Below are 25,145 nucleotides of genomic sequence, written 5' to 3' on the forward strand. Positions count from 1 at the left end.
TTAGGTGTAGAGGCACCAGCTGGGGTCATACACATGCTGTGCACATGACAGGAAGTATACCCCCAGGTGAATGGGGACAATCTGCAACTGCCCCGCAATCATGTGCATTGCACACAGTTGCCGTACAGTGGTGCTGCATTTAGGAGGTTAAAAAAGGCAGTGAGGAGGTAACATATCACCTCTTCACCGCCTGTCAAATGCCTCTGAAAAGCCATCCAAGCATGGATGGCTTTTCAGAGGAGTGCAGTCTTTGCCTCTATGATGAACAGGCCCTAAAAAAGCAGAACTGATTTACAGGATTAGGGGTCAAGATTAAAAGTAATGTACATACAAACACACATACATATAAACATACATGCACACATGCATACATACAAATGTGTATGTGAGTACATAAAGTCACATACACACATACATACATACACATACAAAAACTGCAGTACTGTACCTGCACATGCACTGCCGGGTACTGCACTTCAGAGTACTTCACTGTAGGGGAAAGTGGAAAGGTCAGGACTCAGGAAGACATCTTCTTCTTCCAATGCTCTGCACTTTGATATCGAGCTCCCGCTGTGCTGACATACACTTTGATGGAGCAGTGGGAGGTGACAGCCTTTCTTAACTAGGATGCCTAAGCACCCCTGACAAGATTAGATGGCACCCCAGTTGAGAAAGCTGGGATATACATAGTTACATTGGTCCAGCTGAAATACTTGGGCATGATTTTATGGACCATGTTTGTCTTTTTAACTTATGCAGGCGTGGACTAAAACCACCAAAGCTAGCCAAAAACATGAAGTGATTTGTTGATCCAACCATAGAACAACCTTTCCCACAAGTGATTTCTCCATAAACATGCACAATCATTTCACTTTTGTGTTCATGTTTTAGCACTGAGCAAACAACCCTAGTGATAACCATATCACTGAGGGAAAAAAGCAGTCTTTCAGAACAAGGCATCAATGTGATGAATTTTTCCCCTGGGATTAGTTGGCCAGCAGATCTCTGCAAAAAAATCTGTGCATGTCATGGAAAGACTAGTTCACAAGACAATTCTTTCACTGGCTATACCTTCCAACCCCCATCTAATGTTGATGTGACTAGCCTTATACTTGGCTGCCAACACATGGTAGACTTGGCTTGCCTTAAATTACCTCTGTTGTTTTTAATGCAAAATGACTGAGAAATTGCTTCTAAATTTAAAAATATATGTTCTGTAATAAATTATTAGCCTCGTACACACTAGTACCTTTTTTTTTGTTCGACCGGGCTTAACAAAAAAACCTGACAGCTCAGGACAAGCCGCTGTACTAACTATCCAACGTTAGTACAGCTATTTCTGCCATGCTGTTCTATTGTGTTTTGACTGGGGTACGCCCCCCCCGCCAGAACACTCCAGCCAATGGCTGGGAGCGCTGATCGGAAGCAAGTCGGCAGACCTTTTTCGGTCATGCGCTCAACAGAAGCCAGCTGATCAGCTTCTGTCGGACCGACTCCAGTACACACGGGGCCAAATGTCGTTCAGTTTTCATTGAACCGGCCAATGCCGCCCGACATTCGGCCCTTGTGTACTAGGCTTTATTGTATTATATCTATAATAACTATGTATTTTGGCCAAAATATAATGCCATTTTTGGGTAATAAAATAAAACTTGTTTCTTCCAGGTACTGCTTGAGTAACTTGCTTTCTGTGCACTGAACACATGGGATTGCTTGTATTTTTTTCAGTGACTACAAGCCATTCTTTTATTGGAGGAGGCAGAAAGGAGGAGCATGAACCCTGCCTTGTCTTATCAGAAAACACCTTGTATTCATTGAAAATTGTGGAGGTGCCAAGTGAGTGACTCCCTGTGTTCGGTATACAGAAGGCAAGTCACTCGAGCAGCAATCAGAAGAGTCCAGTGCTGGTTGTACACAGGGTACTATAGTGAACTATCCCCTCCAGAAGAATGCTGCTAATGATTAGATGTAACCAAGCTGGACCAATGTAATTTAAAAAATATATATAATTTCTAGATTTCAGCTTCAAACTCACTTAAAATAATAGACTGCTTGAGGAACAAATAATAATGAACTGGGTCAAGCAACCAATGTCTAAAGCATTGGTCACATAATTCTTTCACCGTGCTGGAAAATATGTGCCTCAGCATTACTTCATCATTTAATTTAAAAAAAAATATGAAAAAAATTACACTTGACTAACTAGAGGTCACAAACCTTTTATTTCACATACTTTTGTCTCAGGCCATTAGTGAAATCTTGGACACAGCGGTTTAAATAATTGTTATTGGATCCTTTGTTGTTATCAACCAGCGTAGCTTGGTCAGTGCAATAAGGGTGATGACAGCCAAGCAGACTAAAGCTGCTGAGTAAAAATTTTTTAAATGACTCATTCTCTGCCATACTAGTGTCACAGTAGGAGAGCTATCATTATTCATATTAAAGATACGCCATATCATATAATAAGGAGCTTGTCTTACTAAAATTGTTAAAACATCCTCATTATTTTATAATTTATAAAGGATCTTCTTCTTTTTAAATGAAGTTGTGTTAGAGGGAAGTAGAATCATCTCGATAGGCCTCATGTAAAATATGACAGGGCCCTCTGGTAATAAATTAGCATCTGTATATATGTGTATATGACAGTAAAATTACCAGGTGCCAACATATTTGAATGAATGCTTTCAAATATTAAATTGCATTGCTTACCTCATGGAACATATAAAGACTTACGCTAAAGCTTTATAAAAAGAAGACAGTTTTAGTATGTTACGGCAATGAATGTGATCATACATATAAGAGCAGGATGAATATTGGCTATGGTGTTAAAAGTGCAGGCTACCATCTCATAAAGTGCTGCCTATACTTTACATGCTCTAAGGAGCATTATTAAAAGCTGTAAAAATATTTTTAGGACTACCAAAATGTTGGAAGACTTTAAAGCAGAATTCCTGTCTGGAAACATGCTTTATTTTTACAATAACCACAGGTTTACTTTCCAAAATACTACATTTTTATTCACATTTAATTTCTTATCCAGACTGTGTTGTTGCTTAGTAACCTTTTTGGATTAATGTTTGTGTGACTGTACTGATATTGCTTGGCACTGGTATGCCTCAAAACCTATATGTGTCTTTAATTTTTATGTCACAGCTTTGTTTTTAACATAGCGGCTGTTCTTTGAGAGAGCACAATGATAAATATTCTATACAGCAAGAAAAAATATTGCAACTGTGAACATTTTGTGCATGGATATTTCATTCTAGTTGTCGCTCTCCTAGCAGAGATGGGAATGTCTTAATTTGTTAGTTAAATACAGCCTTGCAACAAGCAGGCAGGAAGTGTTTACTATTCTTATTGCTGAGCTATTATAAATTATAAATAAGTTGTTATCAGTATCTCTACTTGGAGGATTGTCCTAATTTTTTTGTGTGGTGACCAGTTTAGTAATTAAGGGAAAATCCCCCAAAACAGGACACAAAATAAGGTTTTGACTGTGCTTCTACCTTAAATGTTGCATGTTCATGGGTGTAGACTTGTAAATGCTATTGGTGGCTGCTTTTAAACGAAGAAATGTTTTATGCTGCATAGTGCAGTTCTTGCTACTTAGTTGCACAGTATATTATCACATCTTATACTCATTTATGCTAAGCATTTTGCAACACTGATAGACCACACTGGTAAAATGATAGGGTTACATGCAGTTAGTTTCAGAGTTCTTGTGTTATATGCTGTGTTTGTTTTGACATCAGTCAATGCAATCTATTTTGCTGTGATTGTAAGTACCACATTTACATAGCAAAACGCTTCTTTACTAGCTACTTATTGTAGTAACTTGCCCATTTGTACTGTTGGAACAAACAATTATATCTTTATAATGTTTATATGTGTTTATTTATTTATTTTTAATTTATTTTATTTTTCACATATTTTTGTTATGTTTATTCTAGGATACTGCTGGCAAAGTCCTGGACCGTTGGGCCATTATGTCCCGGGAAGAAGAGATCATTACTCTGCAGCAGTTTCTAAGGTTTGGAGAGACCAAATCTATTGTGGAGCTTATGGCCATTCAAGAGAAAGAAGGTCAGGCAGTGGCTGTTCCTTCCTCAAAGGTTGATTCAGACATAAGAACTTTTATTGAAACCAACAACCGCACCAGGAGTCCAAGTGTTCTCACTCACTTAGAAAACAGCAACCCTTCCAGTATTCACCACTTTGAGAACATGCCCAATAGCCTTGCATTCCTCCTTCCGTTCCAATATATCAATCCAGTCTCAGCTCCTATGCTTGGTTTACCTCCTAATGGGCTTATGCTAGAACACCCTGGACTAAGGTTGCGGGAACCTAACAATTCAAATCAGAATGAATGTGAAGAGACCAGTGAGTCTGAGGTCTCCCCCATGCCTTATAATAGGAGTGAACAACCGTCCAATAGAAATGCTTTGAGTAGCATCACAAATGTCGAGCCAAAAACAGAGCCAAGTAATGCCTCCCCTTCTCAAACCTCATCACCTGTCAATGACATTATTAAATCTGACCATGTCAAAAGTTCCTTTAAGATTCACAGGATGAGGCGGATGGGAGCATCATCAAGAAAAGGCAGGGTATTTTGTAATGCATGTGGAAAAACCTTTTATGATAAGGGAACTCTAAAAATTCACTACAATGCTGTTCATCTTAAGATAAAACACAGGTGTACCATTGACGGCTGCAACATGGTTTTCAGTTCTCTTAGAAGTAGAAATCGGCATAGTGCAAATCCCAATCCCCGGCTTCACATGCCAATGCTAAGGAACAATAGAGATAAAGACCTTATCCGTGCAACATCTGGAGCAGCTACCCCTGTTATATCAAGTACAAAATCAAGCCTATCTCTAACAAGCCCTGGTCGTCCTCCAATAGGCTTTTCAACACCACCCTTGGACCCTCTTCTGCAAAATTCACTTTCCAGCCAACTGGTATTCCCTGCATTAAAGACTGTACAACCTGTTCCTCCTTTTTACAGAAGTTTATTAAGTTCAGGAGATATGGTGAGCCCTCCAACATCACTACCTACTAGTCCAATTTTGCCAGCACCTCTGGGGGTGGAACAACCTCTTTCTTCTCTGTCACAAGACTTATCATCATCTGTGATCAACATGTCAACACAGGATGCAAACACAGACCTGGCTCCCAAGAAGAAGCCACGGAAATCAAGTATGCCTGTCAAAATTGAAAAAGAAGTAATTGATACAGCTGATGAATTTGATGAGGAAGAAGAAAATCTAGATCATTGCCCCTCCACAAATGACATTAGCCAAGATAATTCTCAAGGTGATTTAAGTCCTGGGTTATCCATCAACAGTTACTCAAAAAATGGCAGTGGCAGATGTATTCTGAGGACAGACACCAGAGCGAACAGTATTACTTCAGAAGACCCGGAACATGAGAGAGATTTTGAAAATGAATCAGAATCATCTGAGCCAAAGTATTGTGATGAACCAATGGAAGATGATCACCTTCCTCTTCACAAAGAAAGTAATGCCAGGTCTATGACAGACAATGAGAAACACTTTGAGAATCACATTGACTGTCATCAGCAGGCTGTTATAAAGGTAAAAGAAGAGTTTACAGACCCCACATATGATATGTTTTACATGAGCCACTATGGACTTTATAATGGGGGTAGTGCTGGCATGGCTGCACTTCATGAAAGCTTAGGTTCATCTTTGAACTATGGAAGCCCTCAAAAATTCTCTCCGGAGGGTGACCTCTGCTCAAGTCCTGATCCTAAAATATGCTATGTGTGCAAAAAGAGTTTCAAAAGCTCATACAGTGTGAAGCTGCACTACAGGAACGTTCATCTGAAAGAGATGCACGTCTGCACAGTAGCTGGTTGCAATGCTGCTTTCCCTTCACGACGAAGTAGAGACAGGTTAGTACATACTCTGGCTATATGGAAGTTGTAGGTTTTCATGTCTTCATTTTTTTATTTCACTGTTCAGTTTTGCTAAGGAAAACAGGGATCCTGTTTGCATTTTCAAATTCTGGGTATAAATAAATGGGGAATTGCATGATTTTGGAATGCTCCATATCTACCACAAAGTCTTCTGCCAAAGCTTTTACTTCAGAGAGATTCTATAGCATATCTTCTATGTAGGCCTGACTAACCTGAACCACTAGACTTCCTGCTCCGGACAGTTTATAAATCCCCAGTGTTGATATTATTGCAATGAAAATACAATTAACTGATTTACAGCATCCATTTAAAAAAGCATTTGTCAGTTACACATCAATGTCTGGCATTACCTTGTTAAAGATAAATGAGCATAAGGATGGTGTCATCAAAACATTGAGTTAATGAACATAAGCATTCTGACTGGGATAACCTTTTTCAACTAGCCAAATGAGCAAATGTTAGCTTGTAACTTCCAATGTGCATGGAAACTTTTTTAAATTACTTAGGACACAAGTGGGGTTTTTAAAACAGGCTAGGCCCTATGCAAACTAGGTTCTTGGAATACTTTTCTCCTGACAGGAGAAAATCCATGTTAAAAACAAGCCACATTTTTCAGGTGTGTTTAGGCATGTTTAGATGTGTTCAGGCTCGTCAAGCATTTGGGTGTTTATTCATTTAATTGGACAAAATATTAATTTATTCTAGCCATCAAAATGAATAAATTAAATGCTCAAGCCTAGCATTGAGGTGCATTTAGATGCATTTACATGTGTTTAGGCTTGTCAGGCATTTTTTCTGGCCATGTTTCTTTTCTGAATGTGTTCAAATTTCTACCCCTAAGCACTCCTGCTAAACTTCTCTAAAAGCCTATGGGGTTGATTTACTAAAGGCAAAAAGACTGTGCACTTTGGAAAGTGCTGTTGCACACGGCAAGAGCAGTTGCTCCAGAGTTTAGTAAATGAGCAGAAGCTCTGCTGACTTTCATCAACCAATCATGTGCAAGCAAAAATGCTGTTTTTTTTATTTCCTTGCACGCAATTGGGTATTCTTTGCAAAGTGAAGCTTTACCTCATTTATTAAGCTCTGGAGCAACTGCACTTGCAGAGTGCAATTGCACTTTCCAAGGTGCACAGTCTATTGGCCTTTAGTAAATCAACCCCCATGTGTGCATGGACAAATAGGCTAACATATAGGGGTATTTAGGGGCAAAAAAAAAGTCAAAGGCATGTAAATCTCCTTCGATATTCTAATAAATAAATGTAATGTTTTCCAGGCATGTGTACAAAATTGAAGCTATACACTATGTTTCATGCTGTACTGCTTATAAATCACAGAGCTAAAGCCTTGGTTATACATAATTATTTCATAATTATGTGTATCCTTCTGTCAGGATAAGGAAGTCTTGGAGCGGTGGTTGGTCCTACCTGGAAATCTGCATTGTTTTATGAGGTCTTGCAGTTTAAGAATGGTCCTTACAATATATAAGGCAGTGGTGCAAGGTGTAGGTACAATTTTGATCCCACACAGATTTTACATACTGCTTAGCAAAGCCAGTGTACATACCTTTGGATACAGCTCTGCAAGTGTTTCACATTTTCCTTTTATACATTTGTGATCTTGAAAAATCAACTATACACGTGTACACCTTCAAGATCAGGTAACCAAAACCAGTTAGTAAAAAGAAACCCTTTCCTAGTTTGTTTTCTGTTGTAGCTCGATGTTTAGGCTGTAGCAACTAAAAAGAAAAGCGAAATAATCAATTTTCACACAAGTTTTATGTTATACAATGCTAATTGAGAAAATGTTTTCCCTGTCCCTTTCTTTTTTGCTTTTAAGCCTAAATCTGCCTTTCTAGCAGATATGTTATTATAAAATTGTGCAGCAAATGTATCACTGCAATAAGTGGTTAGATCCCTTTTGCTTACATAGGCTCTTGAAATATTCATCATTCCTTATAGAAAATGTAAAAATTTTGGCATCTGTTATATGGAATTAGGGATGTGGGAAAGTGGGATCAATGGGGGTAGGGAAGGGGGAGTGGGAAAGGAAAATATTGGCAGGAGACAGGGAGCAGGAACTATGGGTCCGCTCTCTCAACCCACCACCCAGCCCCTACAATAAAAGCAATAGACCAAGCTCAATCTAACACAGAGCAGAGGTAAAGGCAAGAAAAGGTTAATAGCAATTGTTGGCAGACAGCTAAGTGAACCTTCTTTTACATATGACCTCAACTTGCTGCTAATATCCAAAGAAAAAAAAAGCACTGTGCAAGCTTCAAGTCAGTCTTAAAGTCTGTTTGGAGCCTACACTGGGCCAAAGCCTTTCCTCCTGCCTTCATGTGACAACACTTGAGTCTGGAAATTAGCTGTTCACCTTTGAATTGTTGAAGGAAAAAAAAAAAGAATCACATCCACCCGTGTTTCCAGAAATACCTGCGTTAAGGGAAGAGTATTGTGACAATTAAGTGAACCTACTGCTTTGCCCTGCAAGGGCATAGTTGTACTTAAAGACTCTTACTAGTTTGTTAATTCTATTACTCTTACTTATAGCATGGAATCACACTTTAACTGGGTAATGCCTTGGAATAGTACTACAATAAACAAATAAATAAATAGGTACCTGTATGTCTAAAGTTTATGCCAGGCAGCAGCTGCCATCCTCTTACCCCCCCCCCCCCCCCCCCTGTACTGGTGTCCAATGCTTTTGGCCACATCTAATATCTTGGGCATCTGATATAAATAAATCCACAAAAAGAGTTGTTTTAGAATACCTGACAATTTTTTATTGCATGTTCCAGCTAGATAGATTCCCCTTCTCTTTTTGTCCTGCTGACCATTGTCACCAAGACATTTTATAGCTGTCATCACAACAAAATGTGAGGTAAAACCTTCTTATGGGGTCAACTATCTTTCCTCTGCATTTCCTCACAATTTGTGGATGTTTTCTTTCATTTCTAGTTGTGTCTCCAGGTTAGGAAGTCAAGATAAATCTCAATGGGTCACAGACAGCAAAGAGTAAAAAGACTGGGGTTTTAACCCTAGTCTAAAAAAAAAGTTTTGACTCGACATACATTCCAATGCTTACCTTGGTAGCAGAATAAGGTTATTCCATTTTAATCATATGAAATCTTATATTAAAGGAAGATGCCAGAAAAAAGTCCAGATTTCCTGTAATAGTAGTTTCACAAAGATTTTAGCTTGTAGCACAAAACTAAGTCCCCTTCATGCCGAGCATATCCCCTTGCATAGTAGGTATCAGTTACATTGCACATTGATTGAACACTGGATGCTTTGCTCTAAATTTTTTCTATTTTCATTTTCAACATTCTTTGTGCAGTATTTCATGCAGGACATGTTGATGTTATGTATACAAATGACTTCAGTGGTTGCAGTAGTTGTGACTTCAGTGGCTGAAAACGTGTTACAGATCAGTGCAATTGCAACCTTAGCTTGTGTCTTAAGATAGATTTCTGTTAGGCTTGCAGAATATGTAGGTATATGTCACACCACCTAGCCATTGTACAGTGCTTATTTTGTTCTCTTTGTATTTAAATATATTACTAGGAGTTGTAGTATTAGATCATTATGTTCAATGGATGAAACAAACTTATCCAACTAACTTGTATGTCTGTTCCACAAACACAGTTATAATAGGTTGTGTTCACTGGTAATGAATAGTAGGTGATGGTGAGATGCCATGTGTCTTCAACAGTATAAGGCTAGGTGATGAAAGGCGACTAAGTCAAGCCTGTCCCTGGCTGCAATCAGTGCACCCTGAATAGGAGCCTAAGCAGAGCTTCTACCCACTGCTGCATTTGGGTTTCCTTAAACTCTATAAGTAAAGCACACTTAAGTTTGACTGTTTTGCCAGATGGAGTCAACAATATATAAGTAGGAACATATCAGAAACTTACCACTGCACAATAAATGCTAACAGCACTCAGTAGCTTGCTCTTGCACCTGTTCAAGCAGCACTGAGTGCAGCGAGAGGTTTGCTGGGCTTGGATGGTCCTGAAAAGCCTATGTATATATCAACTTTTAAATCAGTTCAGAAGCTAGATGCTTTTTCTTAGCTTTCCCCTTCTGCGTCGCAAGGGAGCCCACAAACCTGTAAGCAGGCAGTATGCAAACAGCAACTTCTACTTTAGGTAGGAGTTGCATAGGCTCTTAAAATGTGCATCCTCCTTGTAAACCAGGGCAATGGCATTACAATCTGCAGGGAGACATAATAGAGATAAAACTGAAGCTATAATTGCTGTTTGCATACTGTGTGCTATCAGGTTTTAGGAGTACTTGAAACATTCAGAATGGGAGCTAAGAAAAAAAAAATTAATATGTATTTGCAGGCACAATAGCTGATTTGGCGTTCCTATAATAATTTAATAGGTTTATACCAATGACAGGGTTGCATTAGGTTTTATGCAATAGCTGGTGAACATAGTAGCATTTTTTGCTTATGAACTCTATATCATAGTATTATATTTTCAGTCATAGCTTACACTGTTTTTGCAATGCGCAGTATGTTTGCCATATTGAGGGTAACTGATGTAAAATATTTTGACAGGCTGTTGTTAAGAGTGAAAGTGATTTTTATCTCCTTTAGATCTGCATTTACACTCAACAATACATTATTGAATATGTTTGTCATGTCACAACTCAATGAAATAGATCAGCAGTTATAAAAATGTACTATATAAGTAACAATTTGAACTTATAACTACTCCCTGCTAGGGATGGGCGAACAGTTCAGCCCGAACTTTGGTGTTCAGACGTTCAGCAAACAACGAACATTATGCGGTGTTCGTGGCAAATTCAAAAGCTGCAGAACTCCGTTAAAGTCTATGGGACACTAACATGAAAAAACAAAAGTGCTCATTTTAAAGGCTTATGTACAAGTTATTGTCATAAAAAGTATTTGGGGACCCGGGTCCTGCCCCAGGGGACATGTATCAATGCAAAAAAAAAGTTTTAAAAACGGCATTTTTTTTGGGAGCAGTGATTTTAATAATGCTTAAAGTGAAACAATAAAAATCAAATATTCCTTTAAATATCGTGCCTGGGGGGTATCTATAGATAAAAATGAGTTTTATCTATATTGCCGAGAACCAACAATTCATTACAGCCGCGATCAGTTTTAAATTACTTTTTTTTCTTTAGAAATGTAATTTTGCTGTGGTACTATTCTGAACACAGGAAAACTGCACCACTTTACAGGCATACTATAGACACCCCAAAGGCACGATATTTAAAGGAATATTTCATTTTTATTGTTTCACTTTAAGCATTATTAAAATCCCTGCTTCCGAAAAAACTGAAGTTTTTAAAACTTTTTTTTGCATTTATACATATCCCCTGGGGCAGGACCCGGGTCCCCAAACACTTTTTATGACAATAACTTGCATATAAGCCTTTAAAATTAGCACTTTTGATTTTTCGTGTCCCATAGACTTTGACGGTGTTCGTGTCCCATAGACTTTAACGGTGTTCGTTTGTTCGTCCGAATTTTTTGCCTATTCGCAAGTTCTGGGGGGGGTGTTCGGCTCATCCTTACTCCCTGCTAATCAATTGCTATGTCAGCAATGTTTTCACAAACAGAGCCTACACAAAGTAATTTTGTGACTCAGATCAAGGTCCACCAGCTTCAGTGAGATCATTTACTTACAATTACCAATGGTCAGAGCAATCCTTCTTTAACTGTTAATGTTATTTTTTAAAATACACTTACAGTCATTTTTTTTTTAAATGTTTTTTAATGTTTAAAAGTTTATGAACAGATTTTTTTTTTATCTTTATTTCATTGCTAATAATGAAACATTTCATTATATAGTACTTGCAGCACATGGAGGGCTCGCTAATAAAAAAAAGCTTAGAACAAGTTGCAAATTTTTTGACTATCTCTGTCTTATCTGAAATTTACCTTTGATGAAGTGTAGGGGGCATGTCCATTTTTTGACTCATTCAGCTACCTGTTTGTTCTGTATAGTAGATCAAATTACAGCCTATTCACAGCATAGCAACAGAGTTCCTAATCAATCGTGGTGAAGACTGATTTGCGCACAACACCTTCTAACTGTAAGTCTGTAAGCAGTAAATGTAAAATATTCCTAAGCAATCTAATTCCGCGTACACACGGTCGGACTTTTCAGCTACAAAAGTCCGACAGCCCGTCTGACAGACTTTTGACAGACTTTCGACGGACTTTTGGCGGACTTTCAACAGACTCTCTAACGACCGGACTTGTCTACACACGATCACACCAAAGTCCGACGGATTCGTACATGGTGACGTACACCGGACTAAAATAAGGAAGTTGATAGCCAGTAGCCAATAGCTGCCCTAGCGTGGGTTTTTGCGTGGGTTTTTGTCCGTCGGACTAGCATACAGACGAGCGGATTTCTGGGTCCGGTGGAGTAGTTACGACGTAAAGATTTGAAGCATGTTCCAAATCTAAAGTCCGTCAGATTTGCAACTGGAAAAGTCCGCTGAAGGTCCGGTGAAGCACACACACGATTGTCCGCCGGATTTGGTCCGTCGGCGTCCGTCGGACAAGTCTGGTAGAAAAGTCTGACCGTGTGTACGCGGCATTATAGTATTAGATTGCTTAGGAATCCTTTTATATTTGACTAGAAGATAAAATGTAGTCCTGAACACAAAAATAGAATAGATAATACATATACAAAATATTATACATTTTAATGCAGCACAGATTATTTTGAAAAAAATGTTTATATGCCTATAAAACGCATAATAGGGTTGATTTACTAAAGGCAAATAGACTGTGCACTTTGCAAATATACTTGCAACTCTACAAGTGCAGTTGCTCCAGGACTTAGTAAATGATGTAAAGATTCACTTTGCAAAGAAAACCCAATCACATGCTGGGAAAAAAACAGCATTTTTGCTTGCACATGATTGGATGATAGAAGTCAGCGGAGCTTCTGCTAATTTACTAAGCTCTAGAGCAACTGCTCTTGCAAAATGCTCAGTCTATTTGTCTTTAGTGAATCAACTCCAAAATGATTTTCCTTTTTTTACTTCTGTATTAATGTTTCCTCTTTTATCTATTTTATTTGATATCTAAAGCTCTCCTTCAAGTAATGTAAGTAACATGGAGGGGTCCAGTAGAGTAGAGTGGCAAAAGCGATACTGTATTATAGTACTATATTATATGCCTGTATCATAGTAATCTAGACATGATGCAATCTTAGGCTCATAATCAGGTATTAGGTTCATAATCAGGTAGTATTAAAAATAATCATGAGAACAGAGTTAGTTTTCTGAAAGCAGGGGAGTGCTGTAGGTTTCCCTCCCTACAACTGCTCACCTGAACATGGACATGCAGCCACTCAGGGCTGTACGTATGTTGTGGCTGTGAAGCATCGTAAAAATAATACCCCCCCTGACGCATTTGGAAGGCAGTACCACTGCTGAACGCAATATTTTTAAGTGAATAGGGCTTCGGCTTGGGATTTGTTCCAAATTAAACACACACAGAAGTAATATTTTTATTCTGGGATTATTAAAGGTGTATATTTGAGTGTTAGGAAGATTCCAGTAAACATAAACAGCATTATAGGCATTAAAGCTGAACTCTGGGCACACAGATTTTTAAAATTTGTGTGCCCAGAGTTAAGTTTTAATGCCTATAATTCTGTTTATGTTTATATATATATATATATATATATATATATATATATATATATATATATATATACACAGTATCTCACAAAATTGAGTACACCCCTCACATTTTTGTAAATATCTTATATATTATATCTTTTCAAGTGACAACACGAAGAAATTACACTTTGCTGCAATGTAAAGTAGTGAGTGTACAGCTTGTATAACAGTGTAAATTTGCTATCCCCTCAAAATAACTCAACACACAGCCATTAATGTTTTGCAACAAAAGTGAGTACACCCCTAAGTGAAAATGTCCAAATTGGGCCCAATTAGCCATTTTCCCTCCCCAGTGTCATGTGACTCATTAGGGTTACAAGGTCTCAGGTGTGAATGGGGAGCAGGTGTGTTAAATTTGGTGTTATCTCTCTTACTCTCTCATACTGGTCACTGGAAATTCAACATTGCACCTCATGGCAAAGAACTCGCTGAGGATCTGAAAAAAATAATTATTGCTCTACATAAAGATGGCCTAGGCTATAAGAAGATTGCCAAAACCCTAAAAACTGAGCTGCAGCATGGTGGCCAAGACCATACAGTGGTTTAACAGGATAAGTTCCACTCAGAACAGGCCTCGCCATGTTGAGTGCATGTGATCAGCGTCATATCCAGAGGTTATCTTTGGGAAATAGATGCATGAGTGCTGCCAGCAATGCTGCAGGGGTTGAAGAGGTGTGGGGTGAGCCTGTCAGTGTTCAGACCATACACCGCACACTGCATCAAATTGGTCTGCATGGCTGTCATCCCAGAAGGAAACCTCTTCTAAAGATGATGCACAAGAAAGCCTGCAAACAGTTTGCTGAAGACAAGCAGACTAAGGACATGGATTACTGGAACCATGTCCTGTGGTCTGATGAGACCAAGATATACTTATTTGGTTCAGATGGTGTCAAGTGTGTTTGCCTACAGTCAAGCATGGTGGTGGGCGTGTCATGGTCTGGGGCTGCATGAGTGCTGCCGGCACTGGGGAGCTACAATTCATTGAGCGAACCATGTACTGTGACATACTGAAGCCGAGCATGATCCCCTCCCTCCGCAGACTGGGCCGCAGGGCACTATTCAACATGATAACAACCCCAAACACGCCTGCAAGATGACCACTGCCTTGCTAAAGAAGCTGAGGCTTAAGGTTATGGACTGGCCAAGCATGTATCCAGACCTAAACCCTATTGAGCATCTATGGGGCATCCTCAAACAGAAGGTGGAGGAGCGCAAGGTCTCTGACATCCACCAGCTCTGTGATGTCATCATGGAGGAGTGGAAGAGGACTCCAGTGGCAACTTGTGAAGCTCTGGTGAACTCCATGCCTAAGAGGGTTAAGGTAGTGCTAAAAAATAATGAAGTTGTACACTCACTAATTTACATTGTAGCAAAGTGTCATTTCTACAGTGTTGTCACATGAAAAGATATAATAAAATATTTACAAAAATGTGAGGGGGGTGTACTCACTTTTGTGAGATACTGTGTATATATATATATATATATATATATATATATATATATATATATATATATATATATATATATATATACAGTGTTCCTCAATAGCCACAAGTGATACAAATCAAATTATTTTACAGTTATTACTTTGTCAAAGTAGCAGTGACATTATCACTGTTCTGCCAATAGCCTGTATAAATAATAGAGATGTGGAAAGAATGCAGCAGACCCAACCATTACTGGCTGTCTGCAGGGGTACAAGCCCAGTCACCCTGCATAAGAAGGTAGAGCAGCAGTGAAGGGTCTTTGCTACAAGCTAAGGAACAATATTTGCTTATCTCAAAGTTTAGCTTTTAGGCTTCATGTACACTAGCAGCTCCTAAACTTGCTTTTTTTCCATAATAGCCTATGTGTCAATGTACACATATGCTTTTAACAGAGTTTAGGAGCTGTTACGGTTAGGTGAGTGTCAATCTCCCTCTCCTGAACACAAAAATATCGCGTTCAGGATAGGAAGGTTTTGACCACTAGCCATGAGAAAATGCAAAATGCGGCAAAACCACTGCGATTTTGCCGCTTTTTGTGTTTTCCCATGTCCGTGGTATATGTAGGCAGGGTGTACATGAAGCCATAGTCTTTCTGCTGTAATATAACCATTTTGTGAAGTGGTGCAACACTTTTAGGTTTTGAAAGATTTTATTATAGTATAGTATTTTTCTAGACAGACAATCAAGTAAAATATATGCAGATTTTTTTAAAAAGTGGAAGGCGTTGCTGCAATCAGGTTGTTAGCACAGTAAGTGTAGACTAGGAAGGAAAACAATTGGATTACACCTAGAATTTGCATCCAGTTTATGAAGACCTCCTGTGGTCTCAGGGGTGCATTAGTGACATCTACAACACCCTTCTGCTGCCAGATTAACTGTCTCCTGGATACAACAGGTGTGCTGGAATAAATTAGCATGGAATCTTGGACGAGCCACTGCATAATATTAACGGTGCAGGTGATGGTGTGAACAGAACATTACCTGCCTCTTGTTAGCACTTATTGGCCTCTTCTGTTTTGATTTGATTCAGAAAACTGCCAAGGTTCATTTGGTTAGAAATCATTATTATATATGTTTATATAGAGAAATAGAGAACAGTGCTTTGCCTATGAATTGCAATGTGATTACAGGCATTGCTAATGTTTGTATTTCGTTGTACATTATATAGTGCTCTTAGTAACTTTTAAAATGATAGGATGGAAATACTAAGATGTAGATAGATACACTGGCAAAAAGGAATAGTTTGGGATATTAGTTTCTAGTAAACATTGCTTGACATAATTGTTCCCAACAGTCACCAATTTAGCCACTTCCCTGGGAATTAACCTTAACCACTAATTTACCACTTCCCTAAGAATACAATTTTTCACCATCCTATATGATTTTGTTTGGGCAGTTGTATAACTATCTTCCTTGGCAGGGGGCCGCAAACACTGTACTAAACCCAGAGACCTCTGTTTTCAGAGTTTTTGCTATAATATAATAGAGACAAACAGTTAACCAGCATTATATTAATATCTATTTGCAGCACTCGTATCAGTAAAAACACATTGGCATGGCAAGGGTTGCATATGGATTATAATGTGCAAATGTTATATGAAATACACAGCTTCAGATTTTTGTTTGCTATAAAACTATACATATAAAATGTATAAAGGCTTAAAATGTAAAATAGTAAATTGCTTTGCAGTATAAGAAAAGCTGTTTTTGCAAACAGTCAGTAAATTACCACAAATGCTAACTGGCTTAGCAAGACATGGTATAGAGAGCTGTAATTTGATGTAACCCATAACAACAGTCTCAAAACTCAGATTTAAGATGATATGTATAGTAAAAAGCAGTGTCAGCCTGTCCATTAGGGGCGCACCGGCGCCGCCCCCCCATCCATGCATCTGGCCCCCTTATCTACATGCAGGGCGGCGGACGCATGGATTCCAATGGGTGGGGTGTTTTTTTTTAAGCATGTGATTAGAGCCAGAGGCTCTAATGGGCTTCAAAAAAGGCTGGGCTCGGGGTGCAGAGCACTGTGCTCCGAGCCCACCCAGTTGTGTGACAATAGCGAATGAATATTCACTATTCTCACACTGATCCTCCTCCTGGCCAATCAGGAAGTGGGCCCTGAGACCTGTCACCCAATTGGCTGAAAGGACAGATGATTCTTTTGGAAGCCTAGGAGGAGGAGACGCACGGGGGAAGCCGCCGTGAGTCAGAGGAGGAGGAGACGCCCGCCACCCATAGGAGCGCTGCCCGTCCGGAACCTAGATGGGGTAAGTGCGGGGCTGGATGACCGAACAACCGCGAGACCCCCGGGGGGGGTGAGAGAGACCCGGCCGAGGGGAATGGTTGTTCACAGCCCCCCCCAAAAAAACTACCAGCTGCCACTGGTAGAAAGGTCTGCTCACTGTTAGGGCTCATTCACACCATATCCAGTGCTCTCTTTGTTAATCTGCACAGATCAGCACAGGCTTAATGCAATTGCACATAAAAAATGTGTATTTTATATAATTTGTTCACACCACAACACTGTGGTGGATTGTTGTATATGCTGCATTTTTATTTGCACAACACCTTAATTCACATCAATGCGCCTCACCACTGTAGTGCACAGAGTGAATGAAATAACATTTTGAGAGATTTTTTTTTTATTACAGGTACTTATATAGCACCAACAATTTACATGTATTATACATTCACATCAGTTCCTGCCCTCAAGGAGCTTACAATCTAAGGTACCTAGCTCACATTTATACATACTAGGGCCAATTTAGACAGGATCAAATTAACCTCCCAGCATGTCTTTGGAGTGTAGGAGGAAACCCACGTAGACACAGGGAGAACATGCAAAGTTCAGGCAAGTGGTGCTGATGTTGGGATTCAAACCAATGACCATAGTGCTGTTAGGTTGAAGTGCTAACTGCTTAGCCAATGTGCTGATTTCAGTAAAGTTAAAAAAAGAGATAAGCATTGCCTTGCACCACTGCTACACATCAGACACTTGCTAACACTAAATCAGACTTGCATCTGCACATTAAAATGGCCCAACTTAGCTTGCGGTCTGAAGAGCAACCAAACTGATAAGAGACATGGAGGAGCTCAGCTATGAGGAAAGATTAGCAGAACTGGATTTATTTTCTCTTGAGAAAAGCAGATTAAGGGGGTACAGTATAAGATCAACATGTATAAATACATAAGTAGTCCATATGGTGAACTTGGTGAGGAGTTATTCACCTTAAGGTCATCATGCATCTGGAGAGATTTCAACTCCAAATACGGAAAGTCTTCTTCACAGTAAGAGCTGTGAAAATGTGGAATAGACTCCTTAGAGAGCTGTTTTTTGCCAACTCAGTAGTTTGTTTTAAAAAAGGCCTGGATTTTTTCCGAATGCACATAATATAGCTGGATACTAATATTTATAGGTAAAATTGATCCAGGGAATATCTGATTGCCTGTTGGAGGATCAGGAAGGAATTTTTTTCCACCGCTGGAGCAAATTGAATCATGTCAACTGTGGTTATAGGATAGTGTATATGGAAGGTTTCTATTGTGTGTGTGTGTTTTTTCTATGTTTATTGAACTGAATGAACTTGTGTCTTTTTTCAACCAGATTAACTATGTAACTATATGTAACTAGGTAACTGTGAACACGCCTTTTCAGGAAACCCACCTTCGGTACACTGTTAGAAAGAACCTGACACCACATCTCAAGTCTGTGTTTAATCACTGCTGTGGGAAAGGCAAACCTCAAAGTCACTATTGACCCCTTCAGTGATTCAAGCTTTTCTGTTTTGGCTTTTTGAGCTACCAGCAATGCTAGCATAATACCAAAATGACATTTCCAGGGTGTTGGATCTCTGTGTCTGCTTGCTGTTGCTCCCTGCTGGCCATTGCCACTCTAGATGTATCCCTGCAGCACCCAGCACAGTCCTGTGATCAGGACCAGATTTGCCATTAGGCCCAGTAAGCCTATGCCAATAGGCAAAGCAGTGGCTTAGTTATTATTCATACATTTTGCCATCAGTAGATACATAGTCATTATTATTATTATTATTCAGGATTTATATAGGGCCAACAGTTTGTGCAGCGCTTTACAACATGATGGCAGACAGTACAGTTACAATACAATTCAATATAGGAAGAATGTAGTTAAGTCAGACTAGCACCAGTAAAACAACTTGCAGAGCTATATACTTATAAATAAAAAGTAATGACGTGCTAAAGTATGCTAAAGTATGCTAAATGTACCCCTATTGTGATACAATTTATGCACACAAATGTGCATAAATTGAGTGTGGAAGTGTATACCACACTAAATATTGTGAAATAAATTAAATAAACATAATCGCAAAAAGCTAATAAATATTAAGTGCATAAGCAAATACTGCAAATATGAAACCACATATGCTTTAGATATACATCATAAGTGCAAACAGATACCAAAAAGTGCCATGTGCCAAACAAACTGTAAAGTGCTTAGTGCCACACAATTCATATACCCAATAGTCCTTATTGAACTACATAAATATATACTGAGCATGTAAAAAGTCCTGCACATAGATAATAAAGTGCTTATGTGTGAACTTCAATGGTGGTATATTCAAACGTGCTTATATCTCCACGTGCCACAGGTCATGCGATGGTGCAATACAGGTGACCCCCCCAAAGGTAATGCGCTTACCTCAGAGTATGTGACTAAGTCGCTAAACAAAGTCAGAGAACGCTTTTGAGCCACCCCGGGCTCTGTGTGGATCACAGGCTCCAGCACGGGAACAGTCAGTGGATAAGAAGAAAGAACCATATAGCGTAATAATGTTTTAAACTATTTATTCCAAAACCAGATAAAACACTCCCCCAAATGGGGTACTCACATTTTCAGGGTGCGTCAGTGCACCACTCTAAAGCAAGCATATAAATAGGTGAAGCAGTGAGGATATGGCGTCCGTCCCAACACCGGCAGCGACCGCTGCCTAACACTCTGTCCTGGCCCCTCCCCCAGAGTATATAAGTTTAAGTATATATAGAGCTATATACTTACAAGCTCCAGTGACAGAAACCTTTCCATGCTACCGATATGTCATTTGACATTGCAGTGCCCGTGTGCAAGTATGTGGCAGTGCACTGCAGGACTACTGTTTCTCACCACAGAACTCCCTGCTAAAAATGCTTTCAGCATGGGCTTTTGTATGGGACAGTGGGGTTTCCTAAAATCCAACTCACCGGGCCTGCCTCTGTAACATGGCATCATTATATTAAAATTACTCATTTGAACTCTGGCTCTGGTGACATGGAATCACTGACTGGTAGTACTAGTATCAGTACATCATGATAGTAGACAGCACCAACTTTAGAACATTACATTTTTTCTAGTAAAATGCCATTAATTTTATAACATGGCAATGTTTTTTCTTGATGTTGCTGTGGTTTTGTCAACATGATGCTACCCTGTATCTGCCAAGGTGTAGAAATGACTATGCGCTTGTGGGACCCTATTCTACAATATTCCACAAGAAGCCAAGAAATCTGAGGCTGCCCCGGGTGATAAGCAAGTGCAGAAATGGACCACCAACATAGTTATGAGACTGGTTGGATTTATCAATTTTGTTTTCTGTGAGCTCTTTCAAGCATTTTAGACATATTGCTGAAATCACTACATTTCAGGCTTTCAGTAAATGTGGAACAATTTAAACGCTATAACAGTGCAGGATGCATCTACAGAAATTAAGTACAATGTATGTGCCATAATCCCTATTATGAAAAAAAAAGATAACCAGAGAAATTTGTGAAGGGACTATCTTTATACCTGAGAAGTGGCTCATATCCCCTGCTCGAAGTGACCTTAATTTGTTGCTTGGATTGAAAATGATATGCGGGCAAGAACTTTCAGCAGAGGTTATCAGCTGGTAAGAAGGGACGTCACAGAATGCCTTTAAGATGTCAAAAAATATCTCTTAAGTCATCAGTGTTGTCATTAGAGTATACTTTTTCTTCTATTAGGTTGAAAGATAATGTACAATATTGATTTTTCTCTGAAGACCTTTTACTTTAGACAGTCAAAAAGTGTCACCAAATACAACCAGCCTGATTTTTTTCAAAATCAATACAACAATCAATATTGTATACTGTCTACCAAGTCTGGTTGATTTGATCCAGAATTTAGTTTATTGTTTCCTGTTACTTAACAAATAATAGCATTTTATTTTTGTTTGATGTTGCTGATGTTGTCCCCAGAAAACCTTTTCAAATAGGCCAGGGATGTAGCAGCTCAACAAGGAAGGCACGGTTTAGGCACACATGCCCTATTTTTTCTTGGTACTATTTCATTCTGAAGTCTGTCTTTTTTATTGCAACAACTTGACATTAGCACTCCAAGCTATATTAGCATCCATTTCAGCAGTTCAGTAATGGTATTAAAAAAACACTTAACTTCAACAGTGAATAGTCGCATGACAGGGTCGTAAAAATCCACATTAAAAAAAAAATGTGCGTATTTGTCCTGACAAATCGTTCTTTTTATATCATTTTGAAATGCTAAAATAGGATGAGTGATTAGATATAAAATGCCCAAATAGGACATTTTAACATACTAAATGCACCGACATGAAAAAGCACATTAAACATTTTTTATCATTGTCTATTTTCTCCATTTATATGCATAAAGTGTTTAAATGTCAGAAATGTATTCCACCTTTAAAGGGAAACTATAATGGTACTGAATGCCCATGTTGTGTTATTTTTGTAAAGTTTAACTGAAGGTATTTTTTTTAATGAAATGTCCCTATTAATACATGCCTGCCTTGCCATTCATCATGTACAAATTTGCAGGTAATTCTATTGGTGACTGGCTATGTGTCAAATGCAGCTATATTTATTTTACAAGTAATCCTTGTCTAGTTGTCCACAATGAATAAGAGCTAGGAGGTGTACTCAAACACATTCTCTTTGCTGCAATACTTAACAGGGATCACATCATATAAGTGTAAGGAACTAAAATGCAGTTATTAGTAAAGATAGAAACATTTTATATTAGAGGGAAGGAACAGTCTTTGATATATATATATATATATATATATATATATATATATATATATATATATATATATATATATATATATATATATATATATATATATATATTTAGATATATCTATATATCTATCTATAGATAGATATATAGATAGATAGATCTATAGATCTATCTATATATCTATATATCTATCTATATATATATATATACAGGCATACCCCACTTTTAAGTACGCAATGGGGTTTATTTACTAAAGCTGGAAAGTGCAAAATCAGACTCACTTCTGCATAGAAACCAATGAGCGTCTAACCTCAGCTTGTTCATTTAAGCTTTGGTAATAAAACCTGGAAGCTCATTAGTTTCTATGCAGAAGTGAGCCTGATTTTGCACTTTCCAGCTTTAGTAAATAAACCCCATTGTGTACTTAAAAGTGGGGTATGCCTGTATATATATATATATATATATATATATATATATATATATATATATATATATATATATATATATATATATATATATATATATATATCTATATATAGTGCATCTGGAAAGTGTTCACAGCACTTCACTTTTTCCACATTTAGTTATGTTACAGCCTTATTCCAAAATGGATTAAATTCATTATTTGCCTCAAAATTCTACAAACAATACCCCATAATGACCATGTGAAAAAAGTTTGTTTGAAATCCTCTCAAATTTATTAAAAATAAAAAAAATCACATGTACAAAAGTATTCACAGCTTTTGCCTTGACACTCAAAATTGAGCTCAGGTGCATCCTGTTTCCACTGATCATCCTTGATTGGAGTCCACCTGTGGTAAATTCAGTTGATTGGACCTGATTTGGGAAGGCACACACCTGTCTATATAAGGTCTCACAGTTAACAGTGCATGTCAGAACACAAACCAAGCCATGAAGTCCAAGGAATTGTCTGGAGACCTCTGAGTCAGGATTGTATGGAGGCACAGATCTGGGGAAGGGTACAGAATAATTTCTGCAGCATTCAAAGTTCCACTGAGCACAGTGGCTTCCATTATCCGTAAATGGAAGAAGTTTGAAACCACCAGGACCTAGCGCGGGCCACCAAACTGAGCGATCACTGGAGAAGGGTCTTAGTCAGGGAGGTGACCAAGAACCCGATGGTCACTCGCACAGAGCACCAGGATTTCCCTGTGGAGAGAGGAGAACCTTCCAGAAGAACAACCATATCTGCAGCACTCCATCAATCAGGCTTGTATGGTAGAGTGGCCAAACAGAAGCCACTCCTCATTAAAAGGCACACGACAGCCCACCTGGAGTTTGCCAAAAGGCACCTTAAGAAAAAAAAATTCTCTGGTCTGATTAAACAAAGATTGAACACTTTGTTCTGAATGGCAAGAGCTATGTCTGGAGGAAACCAGGCACCGCTCATCACCTGGCCAATACCATCCCTACAATGAAGCATGGTGGTGGCAGCATTATGCTGTGGGGATGTTTTTCATCGGCAAGAACTAGGATACTAGTCAAGGGAAAGATTAATGCAGCAATGTACAGAGACATCCTTGATGAAAACCTGCTCCAGAGCACTCTGGACCTCAGACTGGGCGAAGGTTCATCTTCCAACGGGACAACGACCCTAAGCACACAACATGATAACAAAGGTGTGGCTATGGGACAACTCTGTGAATGTCCTTTAGTGGCCCAGCCAGAACCCAGACTTGAACCTGATTGAACATCCAACCCGATGGAGAGGTCCTGCAAAAAAGAATGATAGAAACTGCCTAAAAATAAGTGTTCCAAGTTTGTAGCATCATATTCAAAAAGACTTGAGACTGTAATTGGTGCCAAGGATGTTTCAACAAAATATTGAGTAAAGGCTGTGAATACTTACAGTGTGTACATGTGATTTTTTTCCTTTTTTATTCTTAATAAATTTGCAAAGATTTTAAACAAACTTCTTTCACATTGTCATTATGGGGTATTGTTTGTAGATTTTGAGGAAAATAATAAATTGAATCCATTTTGGAATAAATGTGGAAAAAGTGAAGCACTATGAATACTTAAAGGCAGAATGTATTTTTTTTACTTTTATGACTGAGTATGAAAGGATAAGAACCCCTGCTGTATTTTTCTACTAACAAAAGGAAAGTATAAAAGACTTGGATACTCTGAGGATGATTTGCTAAAAGGAGTTCAGAATTGTCATTTAATAAACTAAGCTGGTACTCACACTAAAGCACTTTATCCCCACATAACTGGCCATTAGCAATGAGCAGGAATACTTTTCAAGTTTTTATTATTTTTTTTATTGTTTTGCTGTCTTTGTCCCAGCTAGGGAGATTCATTCTCTATTTGTCCTGGTGGCCACTCTTAAAGTGTTTTTATGCATTCTATGCAGTAAGCTAAAAAACCTTCTACATGCATCTACTCCTGCATACATAACTGAGCCTGATCTCGATCCAGTGATGTGCATGACAGCTGAGGCTTTTTTGGGTCTCTCACTCCTCATTGGCTCAGAGCCAGCGGGGAGGAATCAAGGGCGGGGCTGAGCAGGGCTCAGGGCTGAGTGCACTCAAGTGCCTCCATAACAAGTGGCTTGCTATGGCAGCACTTGGCAGAGGGGTGGAGCCAAGGGCGCTGGTTGGGGACCCAAGAAGGCAAGATTGGGGCTGCTTTATGCAAAAACATTGACATGTTTGCATGTATGACATGTTTATTATTTAAAACAAAACAAAAACAAAAAAACAAGCCCTTGGTACTACTTTAACAGAACTTTTACTAGAACATGTATAGAGTGCTAATTTTCCAGTTGGGACACCTGTTCTTGTAACAACTGTGGGAATTCCTCTTACTTCAGAAAGACTTTCTCTCATACCCTGCTGTGTCTACCAGACAAAGGGATAAAATAAAGGGTCCTTAAACATTCCCTATTATATTCAAGATTAAAAGAATACTGGCTTTAGTTATACTTTAGAGTATTCTGTAGTCAGGCTCTGGATATTCAATGACTTAAAGTTGAAGAAAAGCCAACTATAATTTTT

At 38.7% G+C, this 25,145-nt stretch overlaps 1 protein-coding gene across 7 annotated transcripts in view; it reads left to right on the top strand.

Moving 5' to 3' along the window:
* The window catches only part of BNC2 (basonuclin zinc finger protein 2), an 878,778-nt gene that overhangs the window by 825,576 nt on the left and 28,057 nt on the right, over window positions 1-25,145 (top strand). For all 7 annotated transcript variants that reach the window (XM_073636660.1, XM_073636651.1, XM_073636668.1 and 4 more), the window contains one exon: window positions 3,951-5,914. In XM_073636660.1, coding sequence (XP_073492761.1) covers window positions 3,951-5,914 — 1,964 coding nt within the window. The remainder of the gene's footprint in view (window positions 1-3,950; window positions 5,915-25,145) is intronic.

This window comes from Aquarana catesbeiana, linkage group LG01, assembly GCF_042186555.1.
Source record: "Aquarana catesbeiana isolate 2022-GZ linkage group LG01, ASM4218655v1, whole genome shotgun sequence".
Classification (NCBI taxonomy): domain Eukaryota; kingdom Metazoa; phylum Chordata; class Amphibia; order Anura; family Ranidae; genus Aquarana; species Aquarana catesbeiana.